At 47.8% G+C, this 16774-nt stretch overlaps 1 protein-coding gene across 1 annotated transcript in view; it reads right to left on the bottom strand.

Moving 5' to 3' along the window:
- LOC132453734 (glutamate receptor ionotropic, NMDA 2B-like) overlaps positions 1-16129 on the bottom strand; it is a 16456-nt gene extending 327 nt beyond the window's left edge. The window contains exons 1-4 of the mRNA XM_060046678.1: positions 15950-16129; positions 14281-14554; positions 12210-12402; positions 1-1126 (exon numbers count right to left, since the gene is read on the bottom strand). The exon at positions 1-1126 is cut by the window's left edge and continues 327 nt beyond it. Of these exons, the coding sequence (XP_059902661.1) occupies positions 529-1126; positions 12210-12402; positions 14281-14554; positions 15950-16129 (1245 nt within the window). The 3' untranslated portion in view covers positions 1-528. The remainder of the gene's footprint in view (positions 1127-12209; positions 12403-14280; positions 14555-15949) is intronic.
- Between the last annotated feature and the right edge of the window lie 645 nt (positions 16130-16774).

The raw sequence follows: 16774 nt of genomic DNA, 5'->3' as shown, positions 1-16774 counted from the left end.
GTCGGAGTGAGGGAGTCCGAGAGAGAGAGACACACGTCAGGGGAGAGAGAGGAAGAGGGAGAGAGTCATAAGGTGTGTGGAAGAAAGAGAGAGACAGAGAGACACACATCAGGTGAGAGAAAAAGAGGGAGAGAGAAAGAGAGAGAGACACATCAGGTGTTTGAGAGAGAAAGAGACAGCGAGAGAGAGAGAGAGAGAGAGAGAGAGAGAGAGAGAGAGAGAGAGAGAGAGAGAGAGAGAGAGAGAGAGAGAGAGAGAGAGATACACACATATGGTGTGAGTGAGATAGAAACAGATCAGGAGGGAGAGAGAGATCAGGTGAGAGAGAGAGATCAGGTGAGAGAGAGAGACACGCACACACACATCGGTCGAGAGATAGGGACACACACACTTCAGGTAAGAGAGAAAGAGTGAGAGAGTCATCATGTGTGAGCGAGAGAGGGAGAGAGAGTGACAGAAACACACATCAGGTGAGAGAGAGAGAGAGACATAATCATCAGGTGAGAGAGAGAGTGAGAGAGAGAGCCATCAGGTGTTAATGAGAGAAAGCCATTTTGTGTGTGTGTGAGCGCTAGTCTTTACAATCGTAAGTGAGTGAGAGAGACAACAACAGAGACAGAGAGACAGATTGATAGAGAGATCATGAGAGAGAATGAGAAACACATAGAGAGAGAGAGAGAGAGAGAGAGAGAGAGAGAGAGAGAGAGAGAGGGAGAGAAAGAGAGGGAGAGAGAGAAAGACAAAGACACAGATGGAGACAGAGACAGAGGCAAAGAGAAGCGACAGAGAGACACAGTGACATGGGCATGGAGAGAGAGTGGGAGATTTAAAGTGAGGCCAGGCTAGGTGACAGGCTAACAGGTACTTCAGAAGCAGACATAACAAGACAGCAATCAGCCCAACCAAACAGCAGCAGCAGCAGCAACAACAACAACAACAACAACAATACAAGACATACAAAAGAGGAGACAAGGGTGAATTCAACAGAAGACAATGCAGGCAGATAATCACCCTATCCCATCGCCTCTCCTTGTCTAGCAGAATGATGACCAGCTTGGGGTGCATCTGGTAGCCGTCTTCGCTAAACGACAGGTTACGCCCCTCAAACGTCACATTCATCAGATACCTGTGGAAGAAAAACAGTAAAAGACTTAAAGATGAAATGTGTAACATTTCAACTAGCTGCTTTATAACCTGGAAAAATCTCTAGTTGGTACTGAGCGATTCGTATTTCAATAAAGTTATCAATAAAATCATATCCTATACGATCTACGGATAAAAAAAAAGTTTGTTTACAATATTCTTAGTATAGACCCTCCCAGAACTCCTCCCTCCATGCCAGCCAGCCAGCCGAGCTACGCTAGCTCACGATAGCTCATGCTAGCTCCCGTCAGTCTGTTCACCAGTTAGAGTGGACAGAACCCCGTTATTGGCTGCAAATTCTGAAAGCAAATAAATCCAAACAATATGCCCACTCCCTGCTCGACCAATCAGCGATGAATCGCAGTGTATTCCCTAAAGCGAGTGACAAGGTTTTCATCTCTGGGAGACCTGCACAGGTCCACCACCACATAGGGGTACACCTAGAGGTCTCTGTGTCGCAACCAGGATCTTAGTGGACCTTTGCACAAAAGTGGCCGTGAGTAACCAGAGGTTAATGGAATATATGACATGAGTGTTGAGGATTCAAACATTTATTACAACTTTTTAGATTTTGACGGATTTCAACATTTGATGTAATTATAGGTAATGGGACATATTATGATTACAATGTCATGTTGAATACTGAATGACAACTGTGAATTAAGCATATAAGGATATGGTGATTACTGAGGTGCAGTTTATGTGGTATCCCCAAAGGGTTCCTTTCAATATTTCCTTATAGTCCTACTTGAGTCATAAAATATAAAACGTTTAACAGAAAATGGTTTGTAGACCAAACACCTTGTCAGTGTAACATGAGCCTTCTAACAACACATACTTTGTGCCAATTTGTTGGTATCATCCGTAGATTTAAATGACAGATAGGCCACTGTTAGATGATATCGTTGGGAAGTATATGATATTAGAAAGAGCCTCAAATTATTATAATGGATGGATGGTGTGATGATGACCACGGTAGCTGAATAAAAATCCAGATGGTCTCTTCTAACTAGGGATGGGCAAAATGATGATTCCTTTCCGGGAATCAGTTCTTTCAGTTCAGTTCACTATAGCGATTCGTTCGTTTGATTCGTTTGTTACGTCAGATTACGTCATTTGACAGGGAACGCAGAATGGAGCAAAGACTCTTGGGATTGGGAAATGCGTTTATCCAATAAACAGTTGGAGGTCAGGTCTATTTTCGGAAATGTAGGGGGATATATGAGTGGCCCCACGTCGAATGGCATGACCCAAGATACGTCAGACAGAGAAAGCGAGCAAATTCGACAGTACCACCTTGTCATTTGTTTACCCAGGTGCCATGGCAACACCATTGCTACCTCTCATTGGCTGAATCTTTGAGAACGTTGTAGATTCAATCAATATAAGGTTGTGGGGAGACGAAGCTCTGTTCGATTGTATATTTTATTCACGTGACCATATTTTTGTTTTATGTTAAAAAAAAGAATCAAAGAACCAGTTCTCTTGTTTTGGGGAACCAGTGCTTGTCGTTCACCTTCGGGATTCGTTCGTTGTGGACGAATCGGTCGCGACCGACTCATCCCTACTTCTAACCCATAAATGAAGTCTTGTTTACCTTTATTTAACCAGAAGAGGAGACAATATTCAACAGCAACAATTGCTGTAAACATACTATTGTTGCAATTTGATGCTCCGGTCGAAGAGTCCAGAGTTCGTGGAAAAATGATAAAGAGAATTCAGAAGAAAATAGAAAATCCGACTGCATTGACACTATAGCCAGGTCACTATGCAGGGGTGGATGTTACTGCTGTTATGGACGTGGGTCTGCCAAGGGGAGGATACAGTGCTCCAGAGATGGACTCATGTCGTGTTTTTTCATGCAAGCTAAATAAATGTGGAGAAGGATGGTCATTAACGCTCACCATCCCATCTCATATTCATCAAAATTATCCTCACTTTGTGTGATCGTATGAAAGTAATCGTTGCTCATGTTGATCGTTTGTTCCCATGAACAGAGTTTGGGCAATGCTTTAAATGTTGCCGCTGCAAGTGGCTGGAGATGCCGTTATCTCCTTTACTTTGGTACAGGAATGTCCAGTGTACCCTTTTCTAGAGGAGATAGGAAAGGAAGCATTGTTGTACCTTTCTAGAGCCTTTAGAGAATTTGCACAGCTCCTATCCTGGCATCCACCAAGCCAGTAGGAGGACGTTCGAGTTCTGATCTCTATGTCACAATCCCCTCATTGGAAGGCCCTGTTCATGAATACATAAGTCTCATCTCCATTACTTAATGAAGATGAACCTCACAATAATGCACCTTGACGGACACTTTGGGTGATCCTCTTTGTATGCCTTTCGTATCACAAAAGCCAACGTTTGTCATGTATGTGCAGCTTTCGGTCAGGAGGTTTGTGAAGCATTCAATCACTTCAAAGCCCTTTGAAAAAGAGAATTACAAATAAGTGGGCAATACTTGAAGGTCCTCTGAGTCCCTTGTGGCCAGCTGCCACTTACTTCCGGGCAAATTCCCCCGGTAAGTTTCCTTCCTAAGCAAAAGAGACTATTTGACTGTCAATCCTATGAAATGCTAACCCTTTGTTTTAAGAACCCTGCAGCTAGTATTGTGGTAGGTATTTTACACATGCAAAACCTACATGTTATCCATCCTTCGGTATTGATTAAGAAATGTGATAAATCGTTCCAAATGGTTGAGTTTAGGTAAACAAACCCGATGACCCAACCTTTCAGCCTAGGATAGGAGTGTAGATCAGTGCGTAATCAGCCATATCAGCCAATCAGAGGAGATGTACACAATGGCATGTGTGTAACCTAGAGAGGGAGCCAGCCACAATAGTCATTTATACACAGCAAAATATACCCGTCTTATCCCCGCATTTTTTCCGGCATGGTCCGCGCATTTACACTGAGCGAGGTAATACACGGGCATATCGCTCCCGAATTTCCCCTCTCGAACCCTACACATATTGGGGGTTTCTGTCACGGTTGTTCTATGATTTGCTCCACAGGCATTGGTTCTTAGACAGGTGCGGGGCATGGCGAGCGGAGCTGGGCACCGCAACGTAGCACACCTGGACCTCATCAACTCATCACACACTCTTTCTTAAACCTGGCGGGGACTTATCGTCGGCGGCAGATTATTCTGTCTCATTCGGTACTTTGGCTGACGAGTGTACATCGACCTTCGATACTCTGACCTGATTTTGTTATTCCTAAACGTCGTGTGATCTTTTCGCCAGTAGCCAGTTCCTCGCCAGCGGATTACCACCGGACCGCAGCATTCTCCGGTGCCTCCGCCAGCTACGCCTACCCGCTCCTGTCTTCGCCTTGCCCGCTGGATATCTTTTGAGTTCCCCTTTTTTGACAATAAACCGTGGATTGTCCGTGCTGTCTCTGTCTCTGCATCCAGGGTCCAAATTAACATTTCCGCTAACCGTAACAGTTTCATTTTCAAGTAAATGCGAAACAGTAACATTGCAGGTTGTTCCAAAGTTGCGCCGTACCGGCTTGGAAGTGAAAAAATGCCTGGTAGCTCAGGAGGTAGAGTGGGTTGACTTGAGTGTTGAGTTGTCCCTGAGCAAGATACCTAACCCTAACTGCTCCTGACAGTGTAAGGAGCAGATGGCTGTCACCCTGTGGGGTTGACACCCCTGTTGGTGTGCGCGTGTTTTGACTTGGACAAAAGCGTCTGCTAAATGCCCTGAATATAATAACTTCAGGGGGCTACGTGTAGGTAATACCTTTAAAATAGTTGGATTTGGGTGTTTTTGATTTCAAATGAATGAGGGGTTAAGTCGAGGCCCTATGTCTGAAACGCTGTTGTTTGCCTCACTTGTAACCACTTGGATACCTTGAACGATGCTGAAGGCGTAATGTAAGCAGGGATCACGCAGGGGGCTTTCACATGTTAAGCCGGTCACTCTAAGCCACACCATAGTCGTATCAAAGAAGGAGAGCGAAAGAGTGAGGGCTGTAAGTGGCATCGCTCACGAGGCGAGGACGCGGCGAGAGGAGTGTGTGAAGTGTGTGATAAGTGACAGAGGTAGTATATATGAGTTAATATATATATATCAATCATGTATCAACGAGTGGAGATACAGATACCCTGGGAGGATCGCTCTCTCGCTCCTTCATCTCCTCCTCTCCTTCTTCCATCTCTTCCCTTCATCCTCTCTTCTGCATCCTCCCTCTTCACACTCTCACTCTCTAGTTCTTGTCTCCGTTCCCTCTGCTCCGTCTTATCACCTCTCTCTCTCCTTCCTCCTCACCCTCTCCTGCTTTCATGCTAGCTCTCCCATCCTGTGGGCTGCCATCACCATGGTGATGCTACTCCTCCGAAACTATCCACAGCGACATAAATAACCAGCCCCGAATGCATGGGATGCGTGTGCATGTGTGTGTCTGTGACGCTCCATGTACAGTATGTTTCACGATCTGTACCCATTAACAAAGACCAAAGCCTTCATTGCCAACCCCTGCCAAAAGGCGGTATAGAGTGGGCAAGGCAACTTTATTTATGTAGCACTTTTCACACACAAGGCAGTCTCAGAGTGCTTCACATAGAAACATCTTGAAGAAAAGGTACCTGGTTCCCCACTTAATACATACTGCTGCCATCCTCTGCTCCGCTAACACTGAGCTACGATGCTACGGCCCGAACAGGGCTATGCTCCCCTGGCGGGGGAGGCAACGTCACGTTTAGCCAGCCCGGCTGAGCACCCTAATGCGCATGCAACGCGGGATAAGCCCCCCTAGCGGCGTAATCCCAATGCGGGTCGCCAAAACCTAGACGAGCTAACTAGACTCCCCTAACCCCTGATCACGAGGTCGCTTAGCGTGTGCCCCTGGTCGACAGTGGCAGCTGTCCTCATTGGTCGACACGTGCCATGCCTAGCTCACAGCAGGGCGATGCCTGAGTTGGTTAACCGACCAGCAGAGGCTGTGTAAAGTAATGCAAGGTGTTGCCATGGCACCCACAACCAAAGCACTTTTCATGCAATCTGCGTGGTTGCTATGGGAACAGTAGTCTTATACCCGGGAATGGGTGGAGGAGGCGACAGAGATGGAGGAAGAGAGAAGCGCAGAGACAGAGCGCGGCGGAGAGATAGAGGGGGAGATAGAGAGAGAGGGAGAGAGAGAGAGAGAGAGAGATAAATACAATCAAAATAATTAGAGTAAGACAGAGGGTAAGAAACAGACAGAGTAAGAGGGTGTGCAACCGCAGTGAGAAAGAGTCGTGAGAGACTAAGGAGAGAAATTTAGAGAGGGAAGGAGAGAGAGAGATAGGGGAAAAGAGAGAGGGAGAGAGATCTTTTAACTAACTCCTGATTTTCTTTCCATAAACAATATTCCTTGTTTATGTAATGAGACCTTTCTCATTACATAAACCTTTCCTGTAATGAGAAGTTGTCTACATTCACAATAGCCTCCAAACACGCACACACACGCACGCACGCACGCACGCACGCACGCACGCACGCACGCACGCACGCACGCACGCACGCACGCACGCACGCACGCACGCACGCACGCACGCACGCACGCACGCACACAAACACAGACACACACACTCCCACTCCCAGTGTGTCTTAGGCTAGCTATAGTTTTCGAGGGGTTGTTACCATCTCTCCTCTGTCTCATGTAAGCGAGATCCTAAGCGGGACTGTTTGGCCACAAAACATACAAAAGTACAACAATGCATTTGGTACGTGATTATCCCCATGGTCCCCAGTGCTGACTCACATGCCAACTGTTGCCTCCTCTTATCAGAGACATGACACTGAGTCCTCACAGCCATGCACATCATGCATAATTCCTACAGCTCACTCTGCTCTTATCTTCCCAGACACATTTCACAGTCATGTGACAGGCTCCTCTCTTTTTTATTTTTTCCTCTTCTCCCTGCAGAAGTGAGCTTATTCTCATAACCATTAAACTGGGTTTTCAGGAACAGGGGTGACACGCGGATATGTCAACGATAAGTGTCAGCAGGAAAGTGGTGCACCGACACACACGTGCAGGCTGAGGGTCCGTACGCTGTTTCACAAGTCTACACAAGGTGTGAACGGTCAACAAATGGCCCCGCATGTTCACAAATCGGGGACAAACACTGGCACGCCAGCTTTCGCTCATGCCGAGAGTAATTATCCTCCAAAACGCTTTGAGTGTGTGTCCGCTTTTTGAGTGATATTGCACACGTTACAGCGATCACAGTGTTGGGCGTCCTCTGAGCATACTGAAATCACTCCGATCACTCACTGCTCACTCTGTATTAACATGAAGTGTGCGCCGCATGGAACACAGGGACCTGAAGCGGCAGGCTGGAGTAGACAGAGTCAGGGAACCAGAGGGGGATGGAGGGAGGGAGGGAGGGAGAGGGAGAGAGGTAGAGAGAGAGAGGGACAAGGAGGGAGGGAGGGAGGGAGGGAGGGAGGGAGGGAGAAAGGAAGGAAGAAGGGAAAGGAGGGATGGAGGGAGGGAGGGAGGGAGGGAGGGAGGGAGGGAGGGAGGGAGGGAGGGAGGGAGGGAGGAAGTAAGAAAGGAAGGGAGGGATGGCGGGATGGAGGGAGTGAGGAAGGAAGGGAGGGAGGAAGAGAGAGAGAGGGACAGAGGGAGGGAGAGATGGAGGGGGAGAGGGAGGGAGAGGAAGAGAGGGACAGGCAAGAGGGAGGGAGAGGGAAAGAATAGGACTGGGTTGCTGCAGGGTGGGTGTTGGACCAGCTCCTGCTCTTGAGGTCAAACGCAGGGTGTGAGTGTGTGTGTGTGTGTGTCTAACTGCATGTGTACAAGGGATAGAAATAGACAGAGAGAGAGAGAGAGAGAGAGAGAGAGAGAGAGAGAGAGAGAGAGAGAGAGAGAGAGAGAGAGAGAGAGAGAGAGAGAGAGAGCGAGACAGAAAGTGAAAGAGAGCATGAGAGCGTGTGTGTGCGTGTGTGAGTGCGGTTGTGGGAGCTGTTTCGAGGGGCTCTCTGAGCGAGGCTCTAATAAGACGGCGCTGGTGAGACGGTCCGCCCGTGGAGGGCGTCCGGGGAGGACGAAGCCTCCCTCGCCAACCCTCCGGCTCTCGCCGCTCCCCGGCCGCGGCAACCTTTGTGTTTTATTAGCTCCATCGACCCTTTGCAACGGACACTCAATGAACCGCCGCGCTCGTGTCTGGGAGCCCGGCAGATCTCCGCCAGGCGTTACACACTCGCTACAAAGAGTTTTGATGATGATTCAGAGGCCGTAGAAAGGTTAGGCCGACACGGACACTCACGCATACACACACACACACACACACACACACACACACACAGACACACACACACACACACACACACACACACACACACACACACAAGCGAAAACGCACACGCACACACAAACAGGTTGAAAGCATTTTCCATGTATGAGGTTGCGGCGGCCTACACGTACAGCCACCCATCGATCTGATGGGCTGAGCACTCCAATTAAAGGAGGAGGCCCGTATGAAACATTGATCGCAGCTTTGTGATCCGTTTGTCTATCATATGAATAAGTCATGTATGAGGGGAGGAGGAGGAGGTGGAGGAGTGAGAGTTAAGAGAGGCTAGGGAAATAAACGGTGGCTCGATAAATATTAGAAGTCATGCTCATAAAGGCACAGGCGTCACTTCAGCTGAGCACGAGAGAGAGAGAGAGAGAGAGAGAGAGAGAGAGAGAGAGAGAGAGAGAGAGAGAGAGAGAGAGAGAGAGAGAGAGAGAGAGAGAGAGATGTGGTCAGAGATCCAGACGTTGGGAGAGAGAGAAAAAGGGAGACAGAGACAGAGAAAGAGAGAGAGATAGATGGAGGGAGGGGGAGAGATTGGTTAGGGTCCCCCACCAACAGAGGAGAGAGAGAAGGAGAGAGGAACAGAGATTAAAGTTTATTTGTCTATCTATTCTCTTTTCATCTTTCTGTGCATTGTGGAGGAGGTGTAGAGGGAGGAGGAGAAGGGAGTCAGGAGGAGCAAGAGGGAGGAGGAGCAGGGGGGAGGAGGAGCAGGGGGGAGGAGGAGCAGGGGGGAGGAGGAGCAAGAGGGAGGAGGAGCAGGGGGGAGGAGGAGCAAGAGGGAGGAGGAGCAGGGGGGAGGAGGAGCAGGGGGGAGGAGGAGCAAGAGGGAGGAGGAGAAGGGAGTCAGGAGGAGCAAGAGGGAGGAGGAGCAGGGGGGAGGAGGAGCAGGGGGGAGGAGGAGCAGGGGAGAGGAGGAGCAGGAGAGGGAGGAGGAGCAGGGTGGAGGAGGAGCCAGGGGCAGTTCCTGAGAGGAGGCAACGTATTTCAATAAAAAAATAAATAAATGTATGTGATGATGAAATTATTATTAAAAAATATTTTTGTTTCGAAATGATCCAAGTGCAATGTGTGTTTATTACTGAATAATAACATGTACATTTTGAAAAGGTTTTAAAAAAGCGCCATCCCAGGCCAAGAAGTTGTCCGACGTTAATCCGAGGATGTTACGTCCGGCCACTGAAGGTAGGCAAAGAGGCCAAAACTCACTTTTGCCGCCTTTGAGAATAAAAAAATAACCAATCACAATTCAGTTTCACTGTTGTGAGGTCAATCATCCATACCATGTTAAACATAGTAAGGGCGGCCAGCTGCATCTACTCCTTGCAACCAATCACAAATCAGCTATTTCTTGTTTTAACGTAAAAATTTGCCTTCTCCCCCTTGCGTGGCAACTGACTACAAGGTTAATTTGCATTATATTTAAGCAGCACGCACCATGAATTGACTTTAATTTATAAAGTTTAACTTTGTCTGCACGTTTGATTCAAAGTTTAGAATCATTGCACTCTGTTGACACAATAGAAAGTGTCTAGTTTTTAGTTATAATCCTCTCTAATGTGCCTCCACACAACGCGTCACGCAAGTATGTTTTTTATAAAGTTGTGTAGGCCTTCGCTTTAGAAAAGACATGCATGTGCACTGCGCTCGTTAATGAATGCGCGTTCATGTTTGCCTCCCTGATGAGCTCGTCCAGGAACCGCTACTGGGAGGAGCACGCTCCAATTCTACATCCACATAATTGAAAGGGAGGTTTTCCAGGAATCACGGCCTCACGGCAATAATGAGCGAGAAGGAAAGCAACAGCCACGATGTTCAAAGGCGCAGAGACAGATGAAGAACAAGACTGGGGGAAGGGGCTGACAATAATGTAGAAAGAGGCTGAAGGGTTGAGTTATTCACACAGTTTATCTCGACACCCAAAAAGAGAGACTGTTTCAAATAGAAAAAAGAAGGAGAATGTGCTGGAAGAAGCAACCGAGATGAGTTGTGGTGAAAATGGACCCCCGCCAACCCCCTGGCAGAGACGGGGTCCAACCGGGGCGGCCATTTTGACAATAACAAAATGAAACTTTGTTTCTGTTGCTTATAAACTGAGCCTCGATTTATTACCAGGTCTCATTCATTGGCTGAGAACCAACTGCTACTTTACAGTATAGGGATAAGAACATGGGAACACATATAGAGATGAGAATCATATACTCTAACATAAGAACAGTATTCTCCCGAATCTCAATCACTTTTCCAAATACGAATCAACTGTTTATTTCAGTCCACATCAATCTTTAATTTGTGGATAGCAAGAAACCAGGTCTATCCAGAGGACGACAGACTCTGACACCGTCCTGGGTGGGACTGAGATATTCACCACCGGTGCTGGCGCTGCTATCGCTCCACACTGCCGCGCATGACCACACCTGATGTGTGTTCACCGGCGCGCGGAGAGCGGCGCGCGGCAGGAAGTGTGCGTGGGGGGGCGTGACGTCACTCGGAGGGGGCTCCTGCCCTGGTTTATTACATCGGCTCTTCCGAACGCCTTCCGCGGCGAATTAAAAGCGCGCGGGAGAGAAAATAAGTGTGTTTATTTGTAGGAGCCGGGGGAGGGGCCCAGGGGGGAGGGGCCAAGGGAGGAGGCGTCCTCGCAGCCCGGCCTTCGGTGAGGGGGAGGCGTGATAATGGTGGACAATCAGAGGGAGAGTGGATTACAGTTTATTCCTGTCAGCAGTTATGTCTTAGACACGCATACACGTGCTGAATGGATGTACTGTACAATCATGTATGTGCACGTCCATGCACGTGTGTGGGTGTGTTTGTGTGTGCGTGTGTGTGCGTGCACATGCCTGCGTACGTGTGTTCATGCATGTGTTTGTGTGTGTATGTGCGTGTGGGTGTGTGTGCATGTGTGCGTGTGCTTGCATGCGTGCATGTGTGCCTGTCACTCCTGGATGAGAATCCCTTCCAGCAGCCATCGGTGCTCCTCTGGTCGTCCCTGAACGTTTAATTAGCTCCTGAATGTGTGATCAATGAAATCGCTTACAGGCGGGTCTGCCCGGTTAAAAGGGGAGATTCATTATTTAATCCAGAGTTTTCTATAAATGCTCCAAATAGCGGAAAAGGGAAAGAACGGCTTGATCGGGAGAGGAAAGATCTATCCCCCCGTGGGAAGGTTGCAGGTTAAGCTAAGGTAACAGATAGCGCTGGTAGACTAGCTTCGTGGCGCAGGTCTTCAGGGCTTTAGCTAAATGCTGAATTCAATGACGTTTCCCCTCGGGAGCCTGCCTTTACAAGATGTTGCTCTTCCTATCGCTGGGCTCATCTCACCCCAGGGCCTGGCACTCCAGCACAGAGATAGAAACAGGTAAAATCTCATCACGCCTCCTCTTTGAACTACACACCATTCTCTGTGTATGGCACCTTATGCAATACAGAAAAGATGAATCCTAAACACTTGGATCGTTGCTTTTCCCTTTGCTGCATTTCAACAGAAGAGGGCTACAGGGCTGTGAGGGCTCACTGCTAGTTTTAACCAAGCGGCAGTCAGGTCCGGTTGTGAGGCTCATGTTTTCCAGCGATGGTTTTCATGTTTCTAGAAGACGATGCCATAAAGAGGTAGTGGCTGTGTTATCATCAGAGTGTCCAGACCGAGTCTGACTGGGTGCAGGCCTGTCATCTGACTGCAAAGGACTGGAACTGGACTACAAACTATAACTTGGACCGGGTTCACGCCTGTGATTTAAGGCCAGGGGCTGGCATGGAAACACACCCCCCCCTGACTTACTTAAGCACTTCGTTGGAATTGGCCAAACTGGCGCCCTTCTTGTCCGGTTGCCCGTGGCAACTTGACTTCAGCAGGGTGTGTGGTCCCCGGTCCAGCATCATGGTGGACGTCGCCGTGGCAATGATGGCCACCGCATCGCGTACCCTGGACTCGATGCTGTAATCCCATTCGTCGTACGACACCGAGATGAGACCTGGCCAGGAGAGAGGGAGGAAGAGGAGGGAGGGCGATAAAGGGTATAAAGGAGGGAGATAATTGGTAAGACAGAATGATATAAATATATCGATATATAGATATACATACATAGAGAGAGATATATAGATATACATACATAGAGAGAGAGGGGTAGATTGAAAAAGACGGGAAGACAGAGAGAGAGACAGAGAGAGAGATATGGGTAGAGAGAGAGAGAGAGAGATTTTAGGAAGTTTTAGGAAGAAAGAGGTGATGAAAAAGACTCTTTGAGAGAGAGAGAGAGAGAGAGAGAGAGAGAGAGAGAGAGAGAGAGAGAGAGAGAGAGAGAGAGAGATGTGGTCAGAGATCCAGACGTTGGGGGAGAGAGAAAAAGGGAGACAGAGAAAGAGAGAGAGAAAGAGAGGGGATAGATGGAGAGAAAACAATTCCAAAAGGCAGACAAAGGCACGAAAAATAACAATAAGAAAATGCCACAGAGAAAAAATACAGATATAAATATAGAAATTTGGTGGGTCCTAAAGTGTGAGGGAACATCTTGAGAGGGGGATTGGAAGGGAAGGCGTTGGCAGATCGATGAAACACAGGTCTGGAAGTGTGACAATCTGCTACAGATCTGCTCCTATCCTCTCAGAAGATGCTCACCAGCACAGCGGGAAGCTTTCCGGCCCAACCAGCCGGTCAGAGAGTACCAACACTCAGACAGAAAGTAATTTAATTTGTAGGACTACTACGGTATGATTCTATTATCAGAAATACTATCAATCCTGTTGTTTTGTAATTACATTTTTTTATAACGTAGGTCCCATATAATTTCACATAATTGACTTGGCTACATTGTCGGTAAAATGTTTGCTAAACAGCTGCAAAACGACATGGATTGGTTTGATCTCTGCCGGGGCCAAAACCGATTACAAACTCATTAAAATAACACACTTGGTCATGACAAAGGGTTAAAATTATAACCTTCATAAGCTACTATGAAGAACAAAATATAATGTTATCTGTTTTTCAAATTCATTTTTAAAGCTAGGTTAGGCCATTCAGTTTAGAATGATTACAAGCCTAACATGTCTCTGTGTGTTAGTGTTTGGCAGTGATATCTTCATCTCACTGTTTTAGAGCAGTACTTGTATAACAGTTATGATCGTCTTCGGTGTACGTTGGAGGGTGTACTCCTCTCGCTTGTGTTCTCTTCGCTACATTAGGCAGCGAGGGCCAAAATTAGAACAGCAGCAGAGTTACAAACTAACTGAATGGATTGTGTGAGTGCGTGTGTGTGTTTTTTGTGCGGCTCTATAGATGCATGTGTTTCAATGATTCTTCGTGTGCCCATTTATTTCGTTAACTGTAATTATATGTGTATTTCTGTATGGGTGTGTTTGAGTTTATTTGTGTCTTTATGATTGTGTGATTGTGTGCGCAAGTTTATTTAGGTATGTGTCATGATCCGTCCCTGGTTTTCACATTCACCTGTCTGCCACTCTGTCCTTCCCTAATTAACCCAGCCACCTCCACCTGTGTGCTCCCTATATTATTCCTCTCCTCCCAATCATTCCCTGCCAGATTGTCTCCAGAGTTTCTCAGAGCTTTCCCGCGACTTGATTCCTGATACTTCTCAGATCCTGCCGCTTGCCGATTCCTGCCTGTCTGACTATCCTGCCTGCTGCCCAGCCCCTACTGGTCTGTCGGTCGAGTCCCTTTGTTCCTGCATGGGTTGTGTTTCTGTTTCGTGCGTGTGTGTGTGTGTGTGTGTGTGTGTGTGTGTGTGTGTGTGTGTGTGTGTGTGTGTGTGTGTGTGTGTGTGTGTGTGTGTGCGTGTCGGCAGTACGCATGTGTATGGGGGTGTGTCAGGGTGTGTGTATGTGTGTTGCACTACCGATGGGGAAGACGGCGGGCACAAATTCTGCATCGCCGGCCACCAGCGAGGGCACGATCCAGGTGTAGCCGTAGCCGGTCAGTCCCACGGAGTGGGCCACTTGGAAGATGACGCTAGCCTCCTCCTTGGAGCAGTACAGCACGATCACCGGACTCTGCAGCTTCTTCATCTGGTTCTGCATCTTGGTGTCTCCTTCTCCGTCCACCGAGACATCCAGCAGGATCACCTCCTCCAGCTCCCAGCCAACGAAGCTGTTCTCCACGGTGCTGCGCACCTGGGGGGGAGACCACCGGATTGAGAGAGAGAGGGATGGGTAGATAGAGAGACAGAGAGAGAGAGAGAGATTGAGGGAGAGAAAGAGATAGATGGACAGAGGTAGAAAAGGAGTGACGCAGAGAGAGTTGGAGGTGGGGGATAAAAGAGACAATCAAAGGGAGAAAAGCCAGCAGATAGGTCAAAGAAAATTGGGCTAGCAGGAGGTTGAGGAAAAGGAGAACAGAGGTAGAGAGAGAGTGGAGTGAAGAGAGCACCAAAGAGAGGGACCAGGAAAGGGCGAGGAAGAGGTGGTTTTGAATGAGGAGGGCTGGTTTCATAAGACTTCTAAAGGAGGACGTTAGGAGTGGGCCTCAGATGTGGACGGTTTGGTCTGCGTACCACAGGAAAAAATAGCTTCTTTTTTTTATCATTTGGGAGTTGCGATTGCTGGGGCGTTGGTAGAAACCTAATGAGGGAGATTGCAGCACAAATTTCTCCCTTTATTTCTAAACTTTTTAATAAGGAACATCCGGCACAGGAGGAAAGAGAGACACTGGTGTTTATCACAGTCAAAGTGCACTGCCCTATACCAGAGGCTCATTGACTTTCAATATGTTTTTAATCACAGGAGGGACAGCTACATAGGCTCTTCCCAGCCTCTTCCCAGCCTTGGCCTGGCTGACCTGCAGGTCGGCCCTGGGCCAACCCCCGGGCTCAGGGGGTCACAGCGGTCATGCTTTAGCATTTGTTATTCTGCAGAAAAGATACGACACCGTCTGCAGTGCATCACCCTGGTTCTACAGACGCCACCTCCCGCAGCCGGGGCCTTCATGAGGAACATCAAAGTGTAGAACGCACGTTTAACATGGCACATGTATTGCCTATTTATATTTGGTAGTGCTTATTTATATTTGAGGGGTCTATGATCCGAAAAGTATAATTTAGTTTTGGGTCCAGTCATTAAAAAGCTCTCTAAAAAGCAGCTCTGGTTTATTTATTTTTAGGTATTTCACTTTCCCCAATGAGGGAATCAGAGGATGTAGAACAACGTTTCCTGTTTCCTGGATGGTTGTCTCTGTGTGTGCTTGCATGAGCTTTAAGAGTGTGAATACAAGGCTCTGTAATCCAGAGGCAGCTGTGTTTTTGTTTGTTGTCGTTGTCGTCTGTAGCGATACAGAGGTGTGTGAAGCAGGCAACGTGAGTCACTCTAACCCTGGTACATTAGCACATATAATAATCCACTTTGGCACATAGTTGGATCCAAAGTGCCTCACATTACCGTGACTACACACCGATAGAGAAAGAGAGAGAAAGAGAGAGGGGAATCTAGCGTGAGGATAAGAGAGACCGTCAAAGGCCACACGCCTGTTTGTCTGTCAATATGTCGGTCTGTGTGCTGTTTTTTTTTTTTTACCTTGTTGACAAAGTCCTGGTATCCAGGGTAGTATGTGGTCACCACGGAGAAGATGGACCAATCGTACTCCTCCATGATGTTCAACATGACCGACGCCTGCTGCTGGATGGACGGCCCGAACTGGAAGAACATGGAGTGGTCGTCCTGGAAACCAGAGAGCCGGGAGGCCAGCGAGGTCATGAGTCATGCGACATGACAGCAGAAGCTCGTATGCTAATGACAAAAATCGGCAGTTATTGCATAGCCTGGGGAAATAAATGGGACCCGGTTTGCAGTACGGTGAGGCCGCAGAGGAAAAAAAAGAAAATGAGAAAGAAAACCTCTGCCTTATGCGTGAAGGAGCGGAGGGGTATCCATGAGTTTTACATATTTTCCATGGCCGGGCCATACTATTTTCAGGTGGGGTCCTCCACTTCAAAAGGATGGTGCTTGTGGAGATGAATATCCATGGGCATGGCTGTGGGCAGTCCAGACTCATTAGGGTCTCCCGGAGAGCCGGGGACCCCGCTCACACCACTGGAGCTGCACCCAGATCACAGGAGCAAAGATGGCCGCCATCTGCTGCAGTGACATTACCCCTTCCCTTTATGTTTGATTAAATACTGGCCATTGAAGAGTGACCAGAGGCCAAGGATGGACTTTATAGGGACGGAACGAGATTGAACATTATAACAACCGCAGCGTTTGATCGTCTCAGGACCAATCAGATTCTGTCCCTGAATCAAATACACAATGAAATGATAACGTGTTTGAACAAAATGTGCGGTGTTATCTCATTTCCATCACATTATCTATTCAACAGAGTATGAGAAAAATGAAAAAAAT

Source organism: Gadus macrocephalus, chromosome 3 (genome assembly GCF_031168955.1).
Source record: "Gadus macrocephalus chromosome 3, ASM3116895v1".
NCBI lineage: Eukaryota > Metazoa > Chordata > Actinopteri > Gadiformes > Gadidae > Gadus > Gadus macrocephalus.
This window is presented reverse-complemented; position numbering and strand designations above follow the sequence as displayed.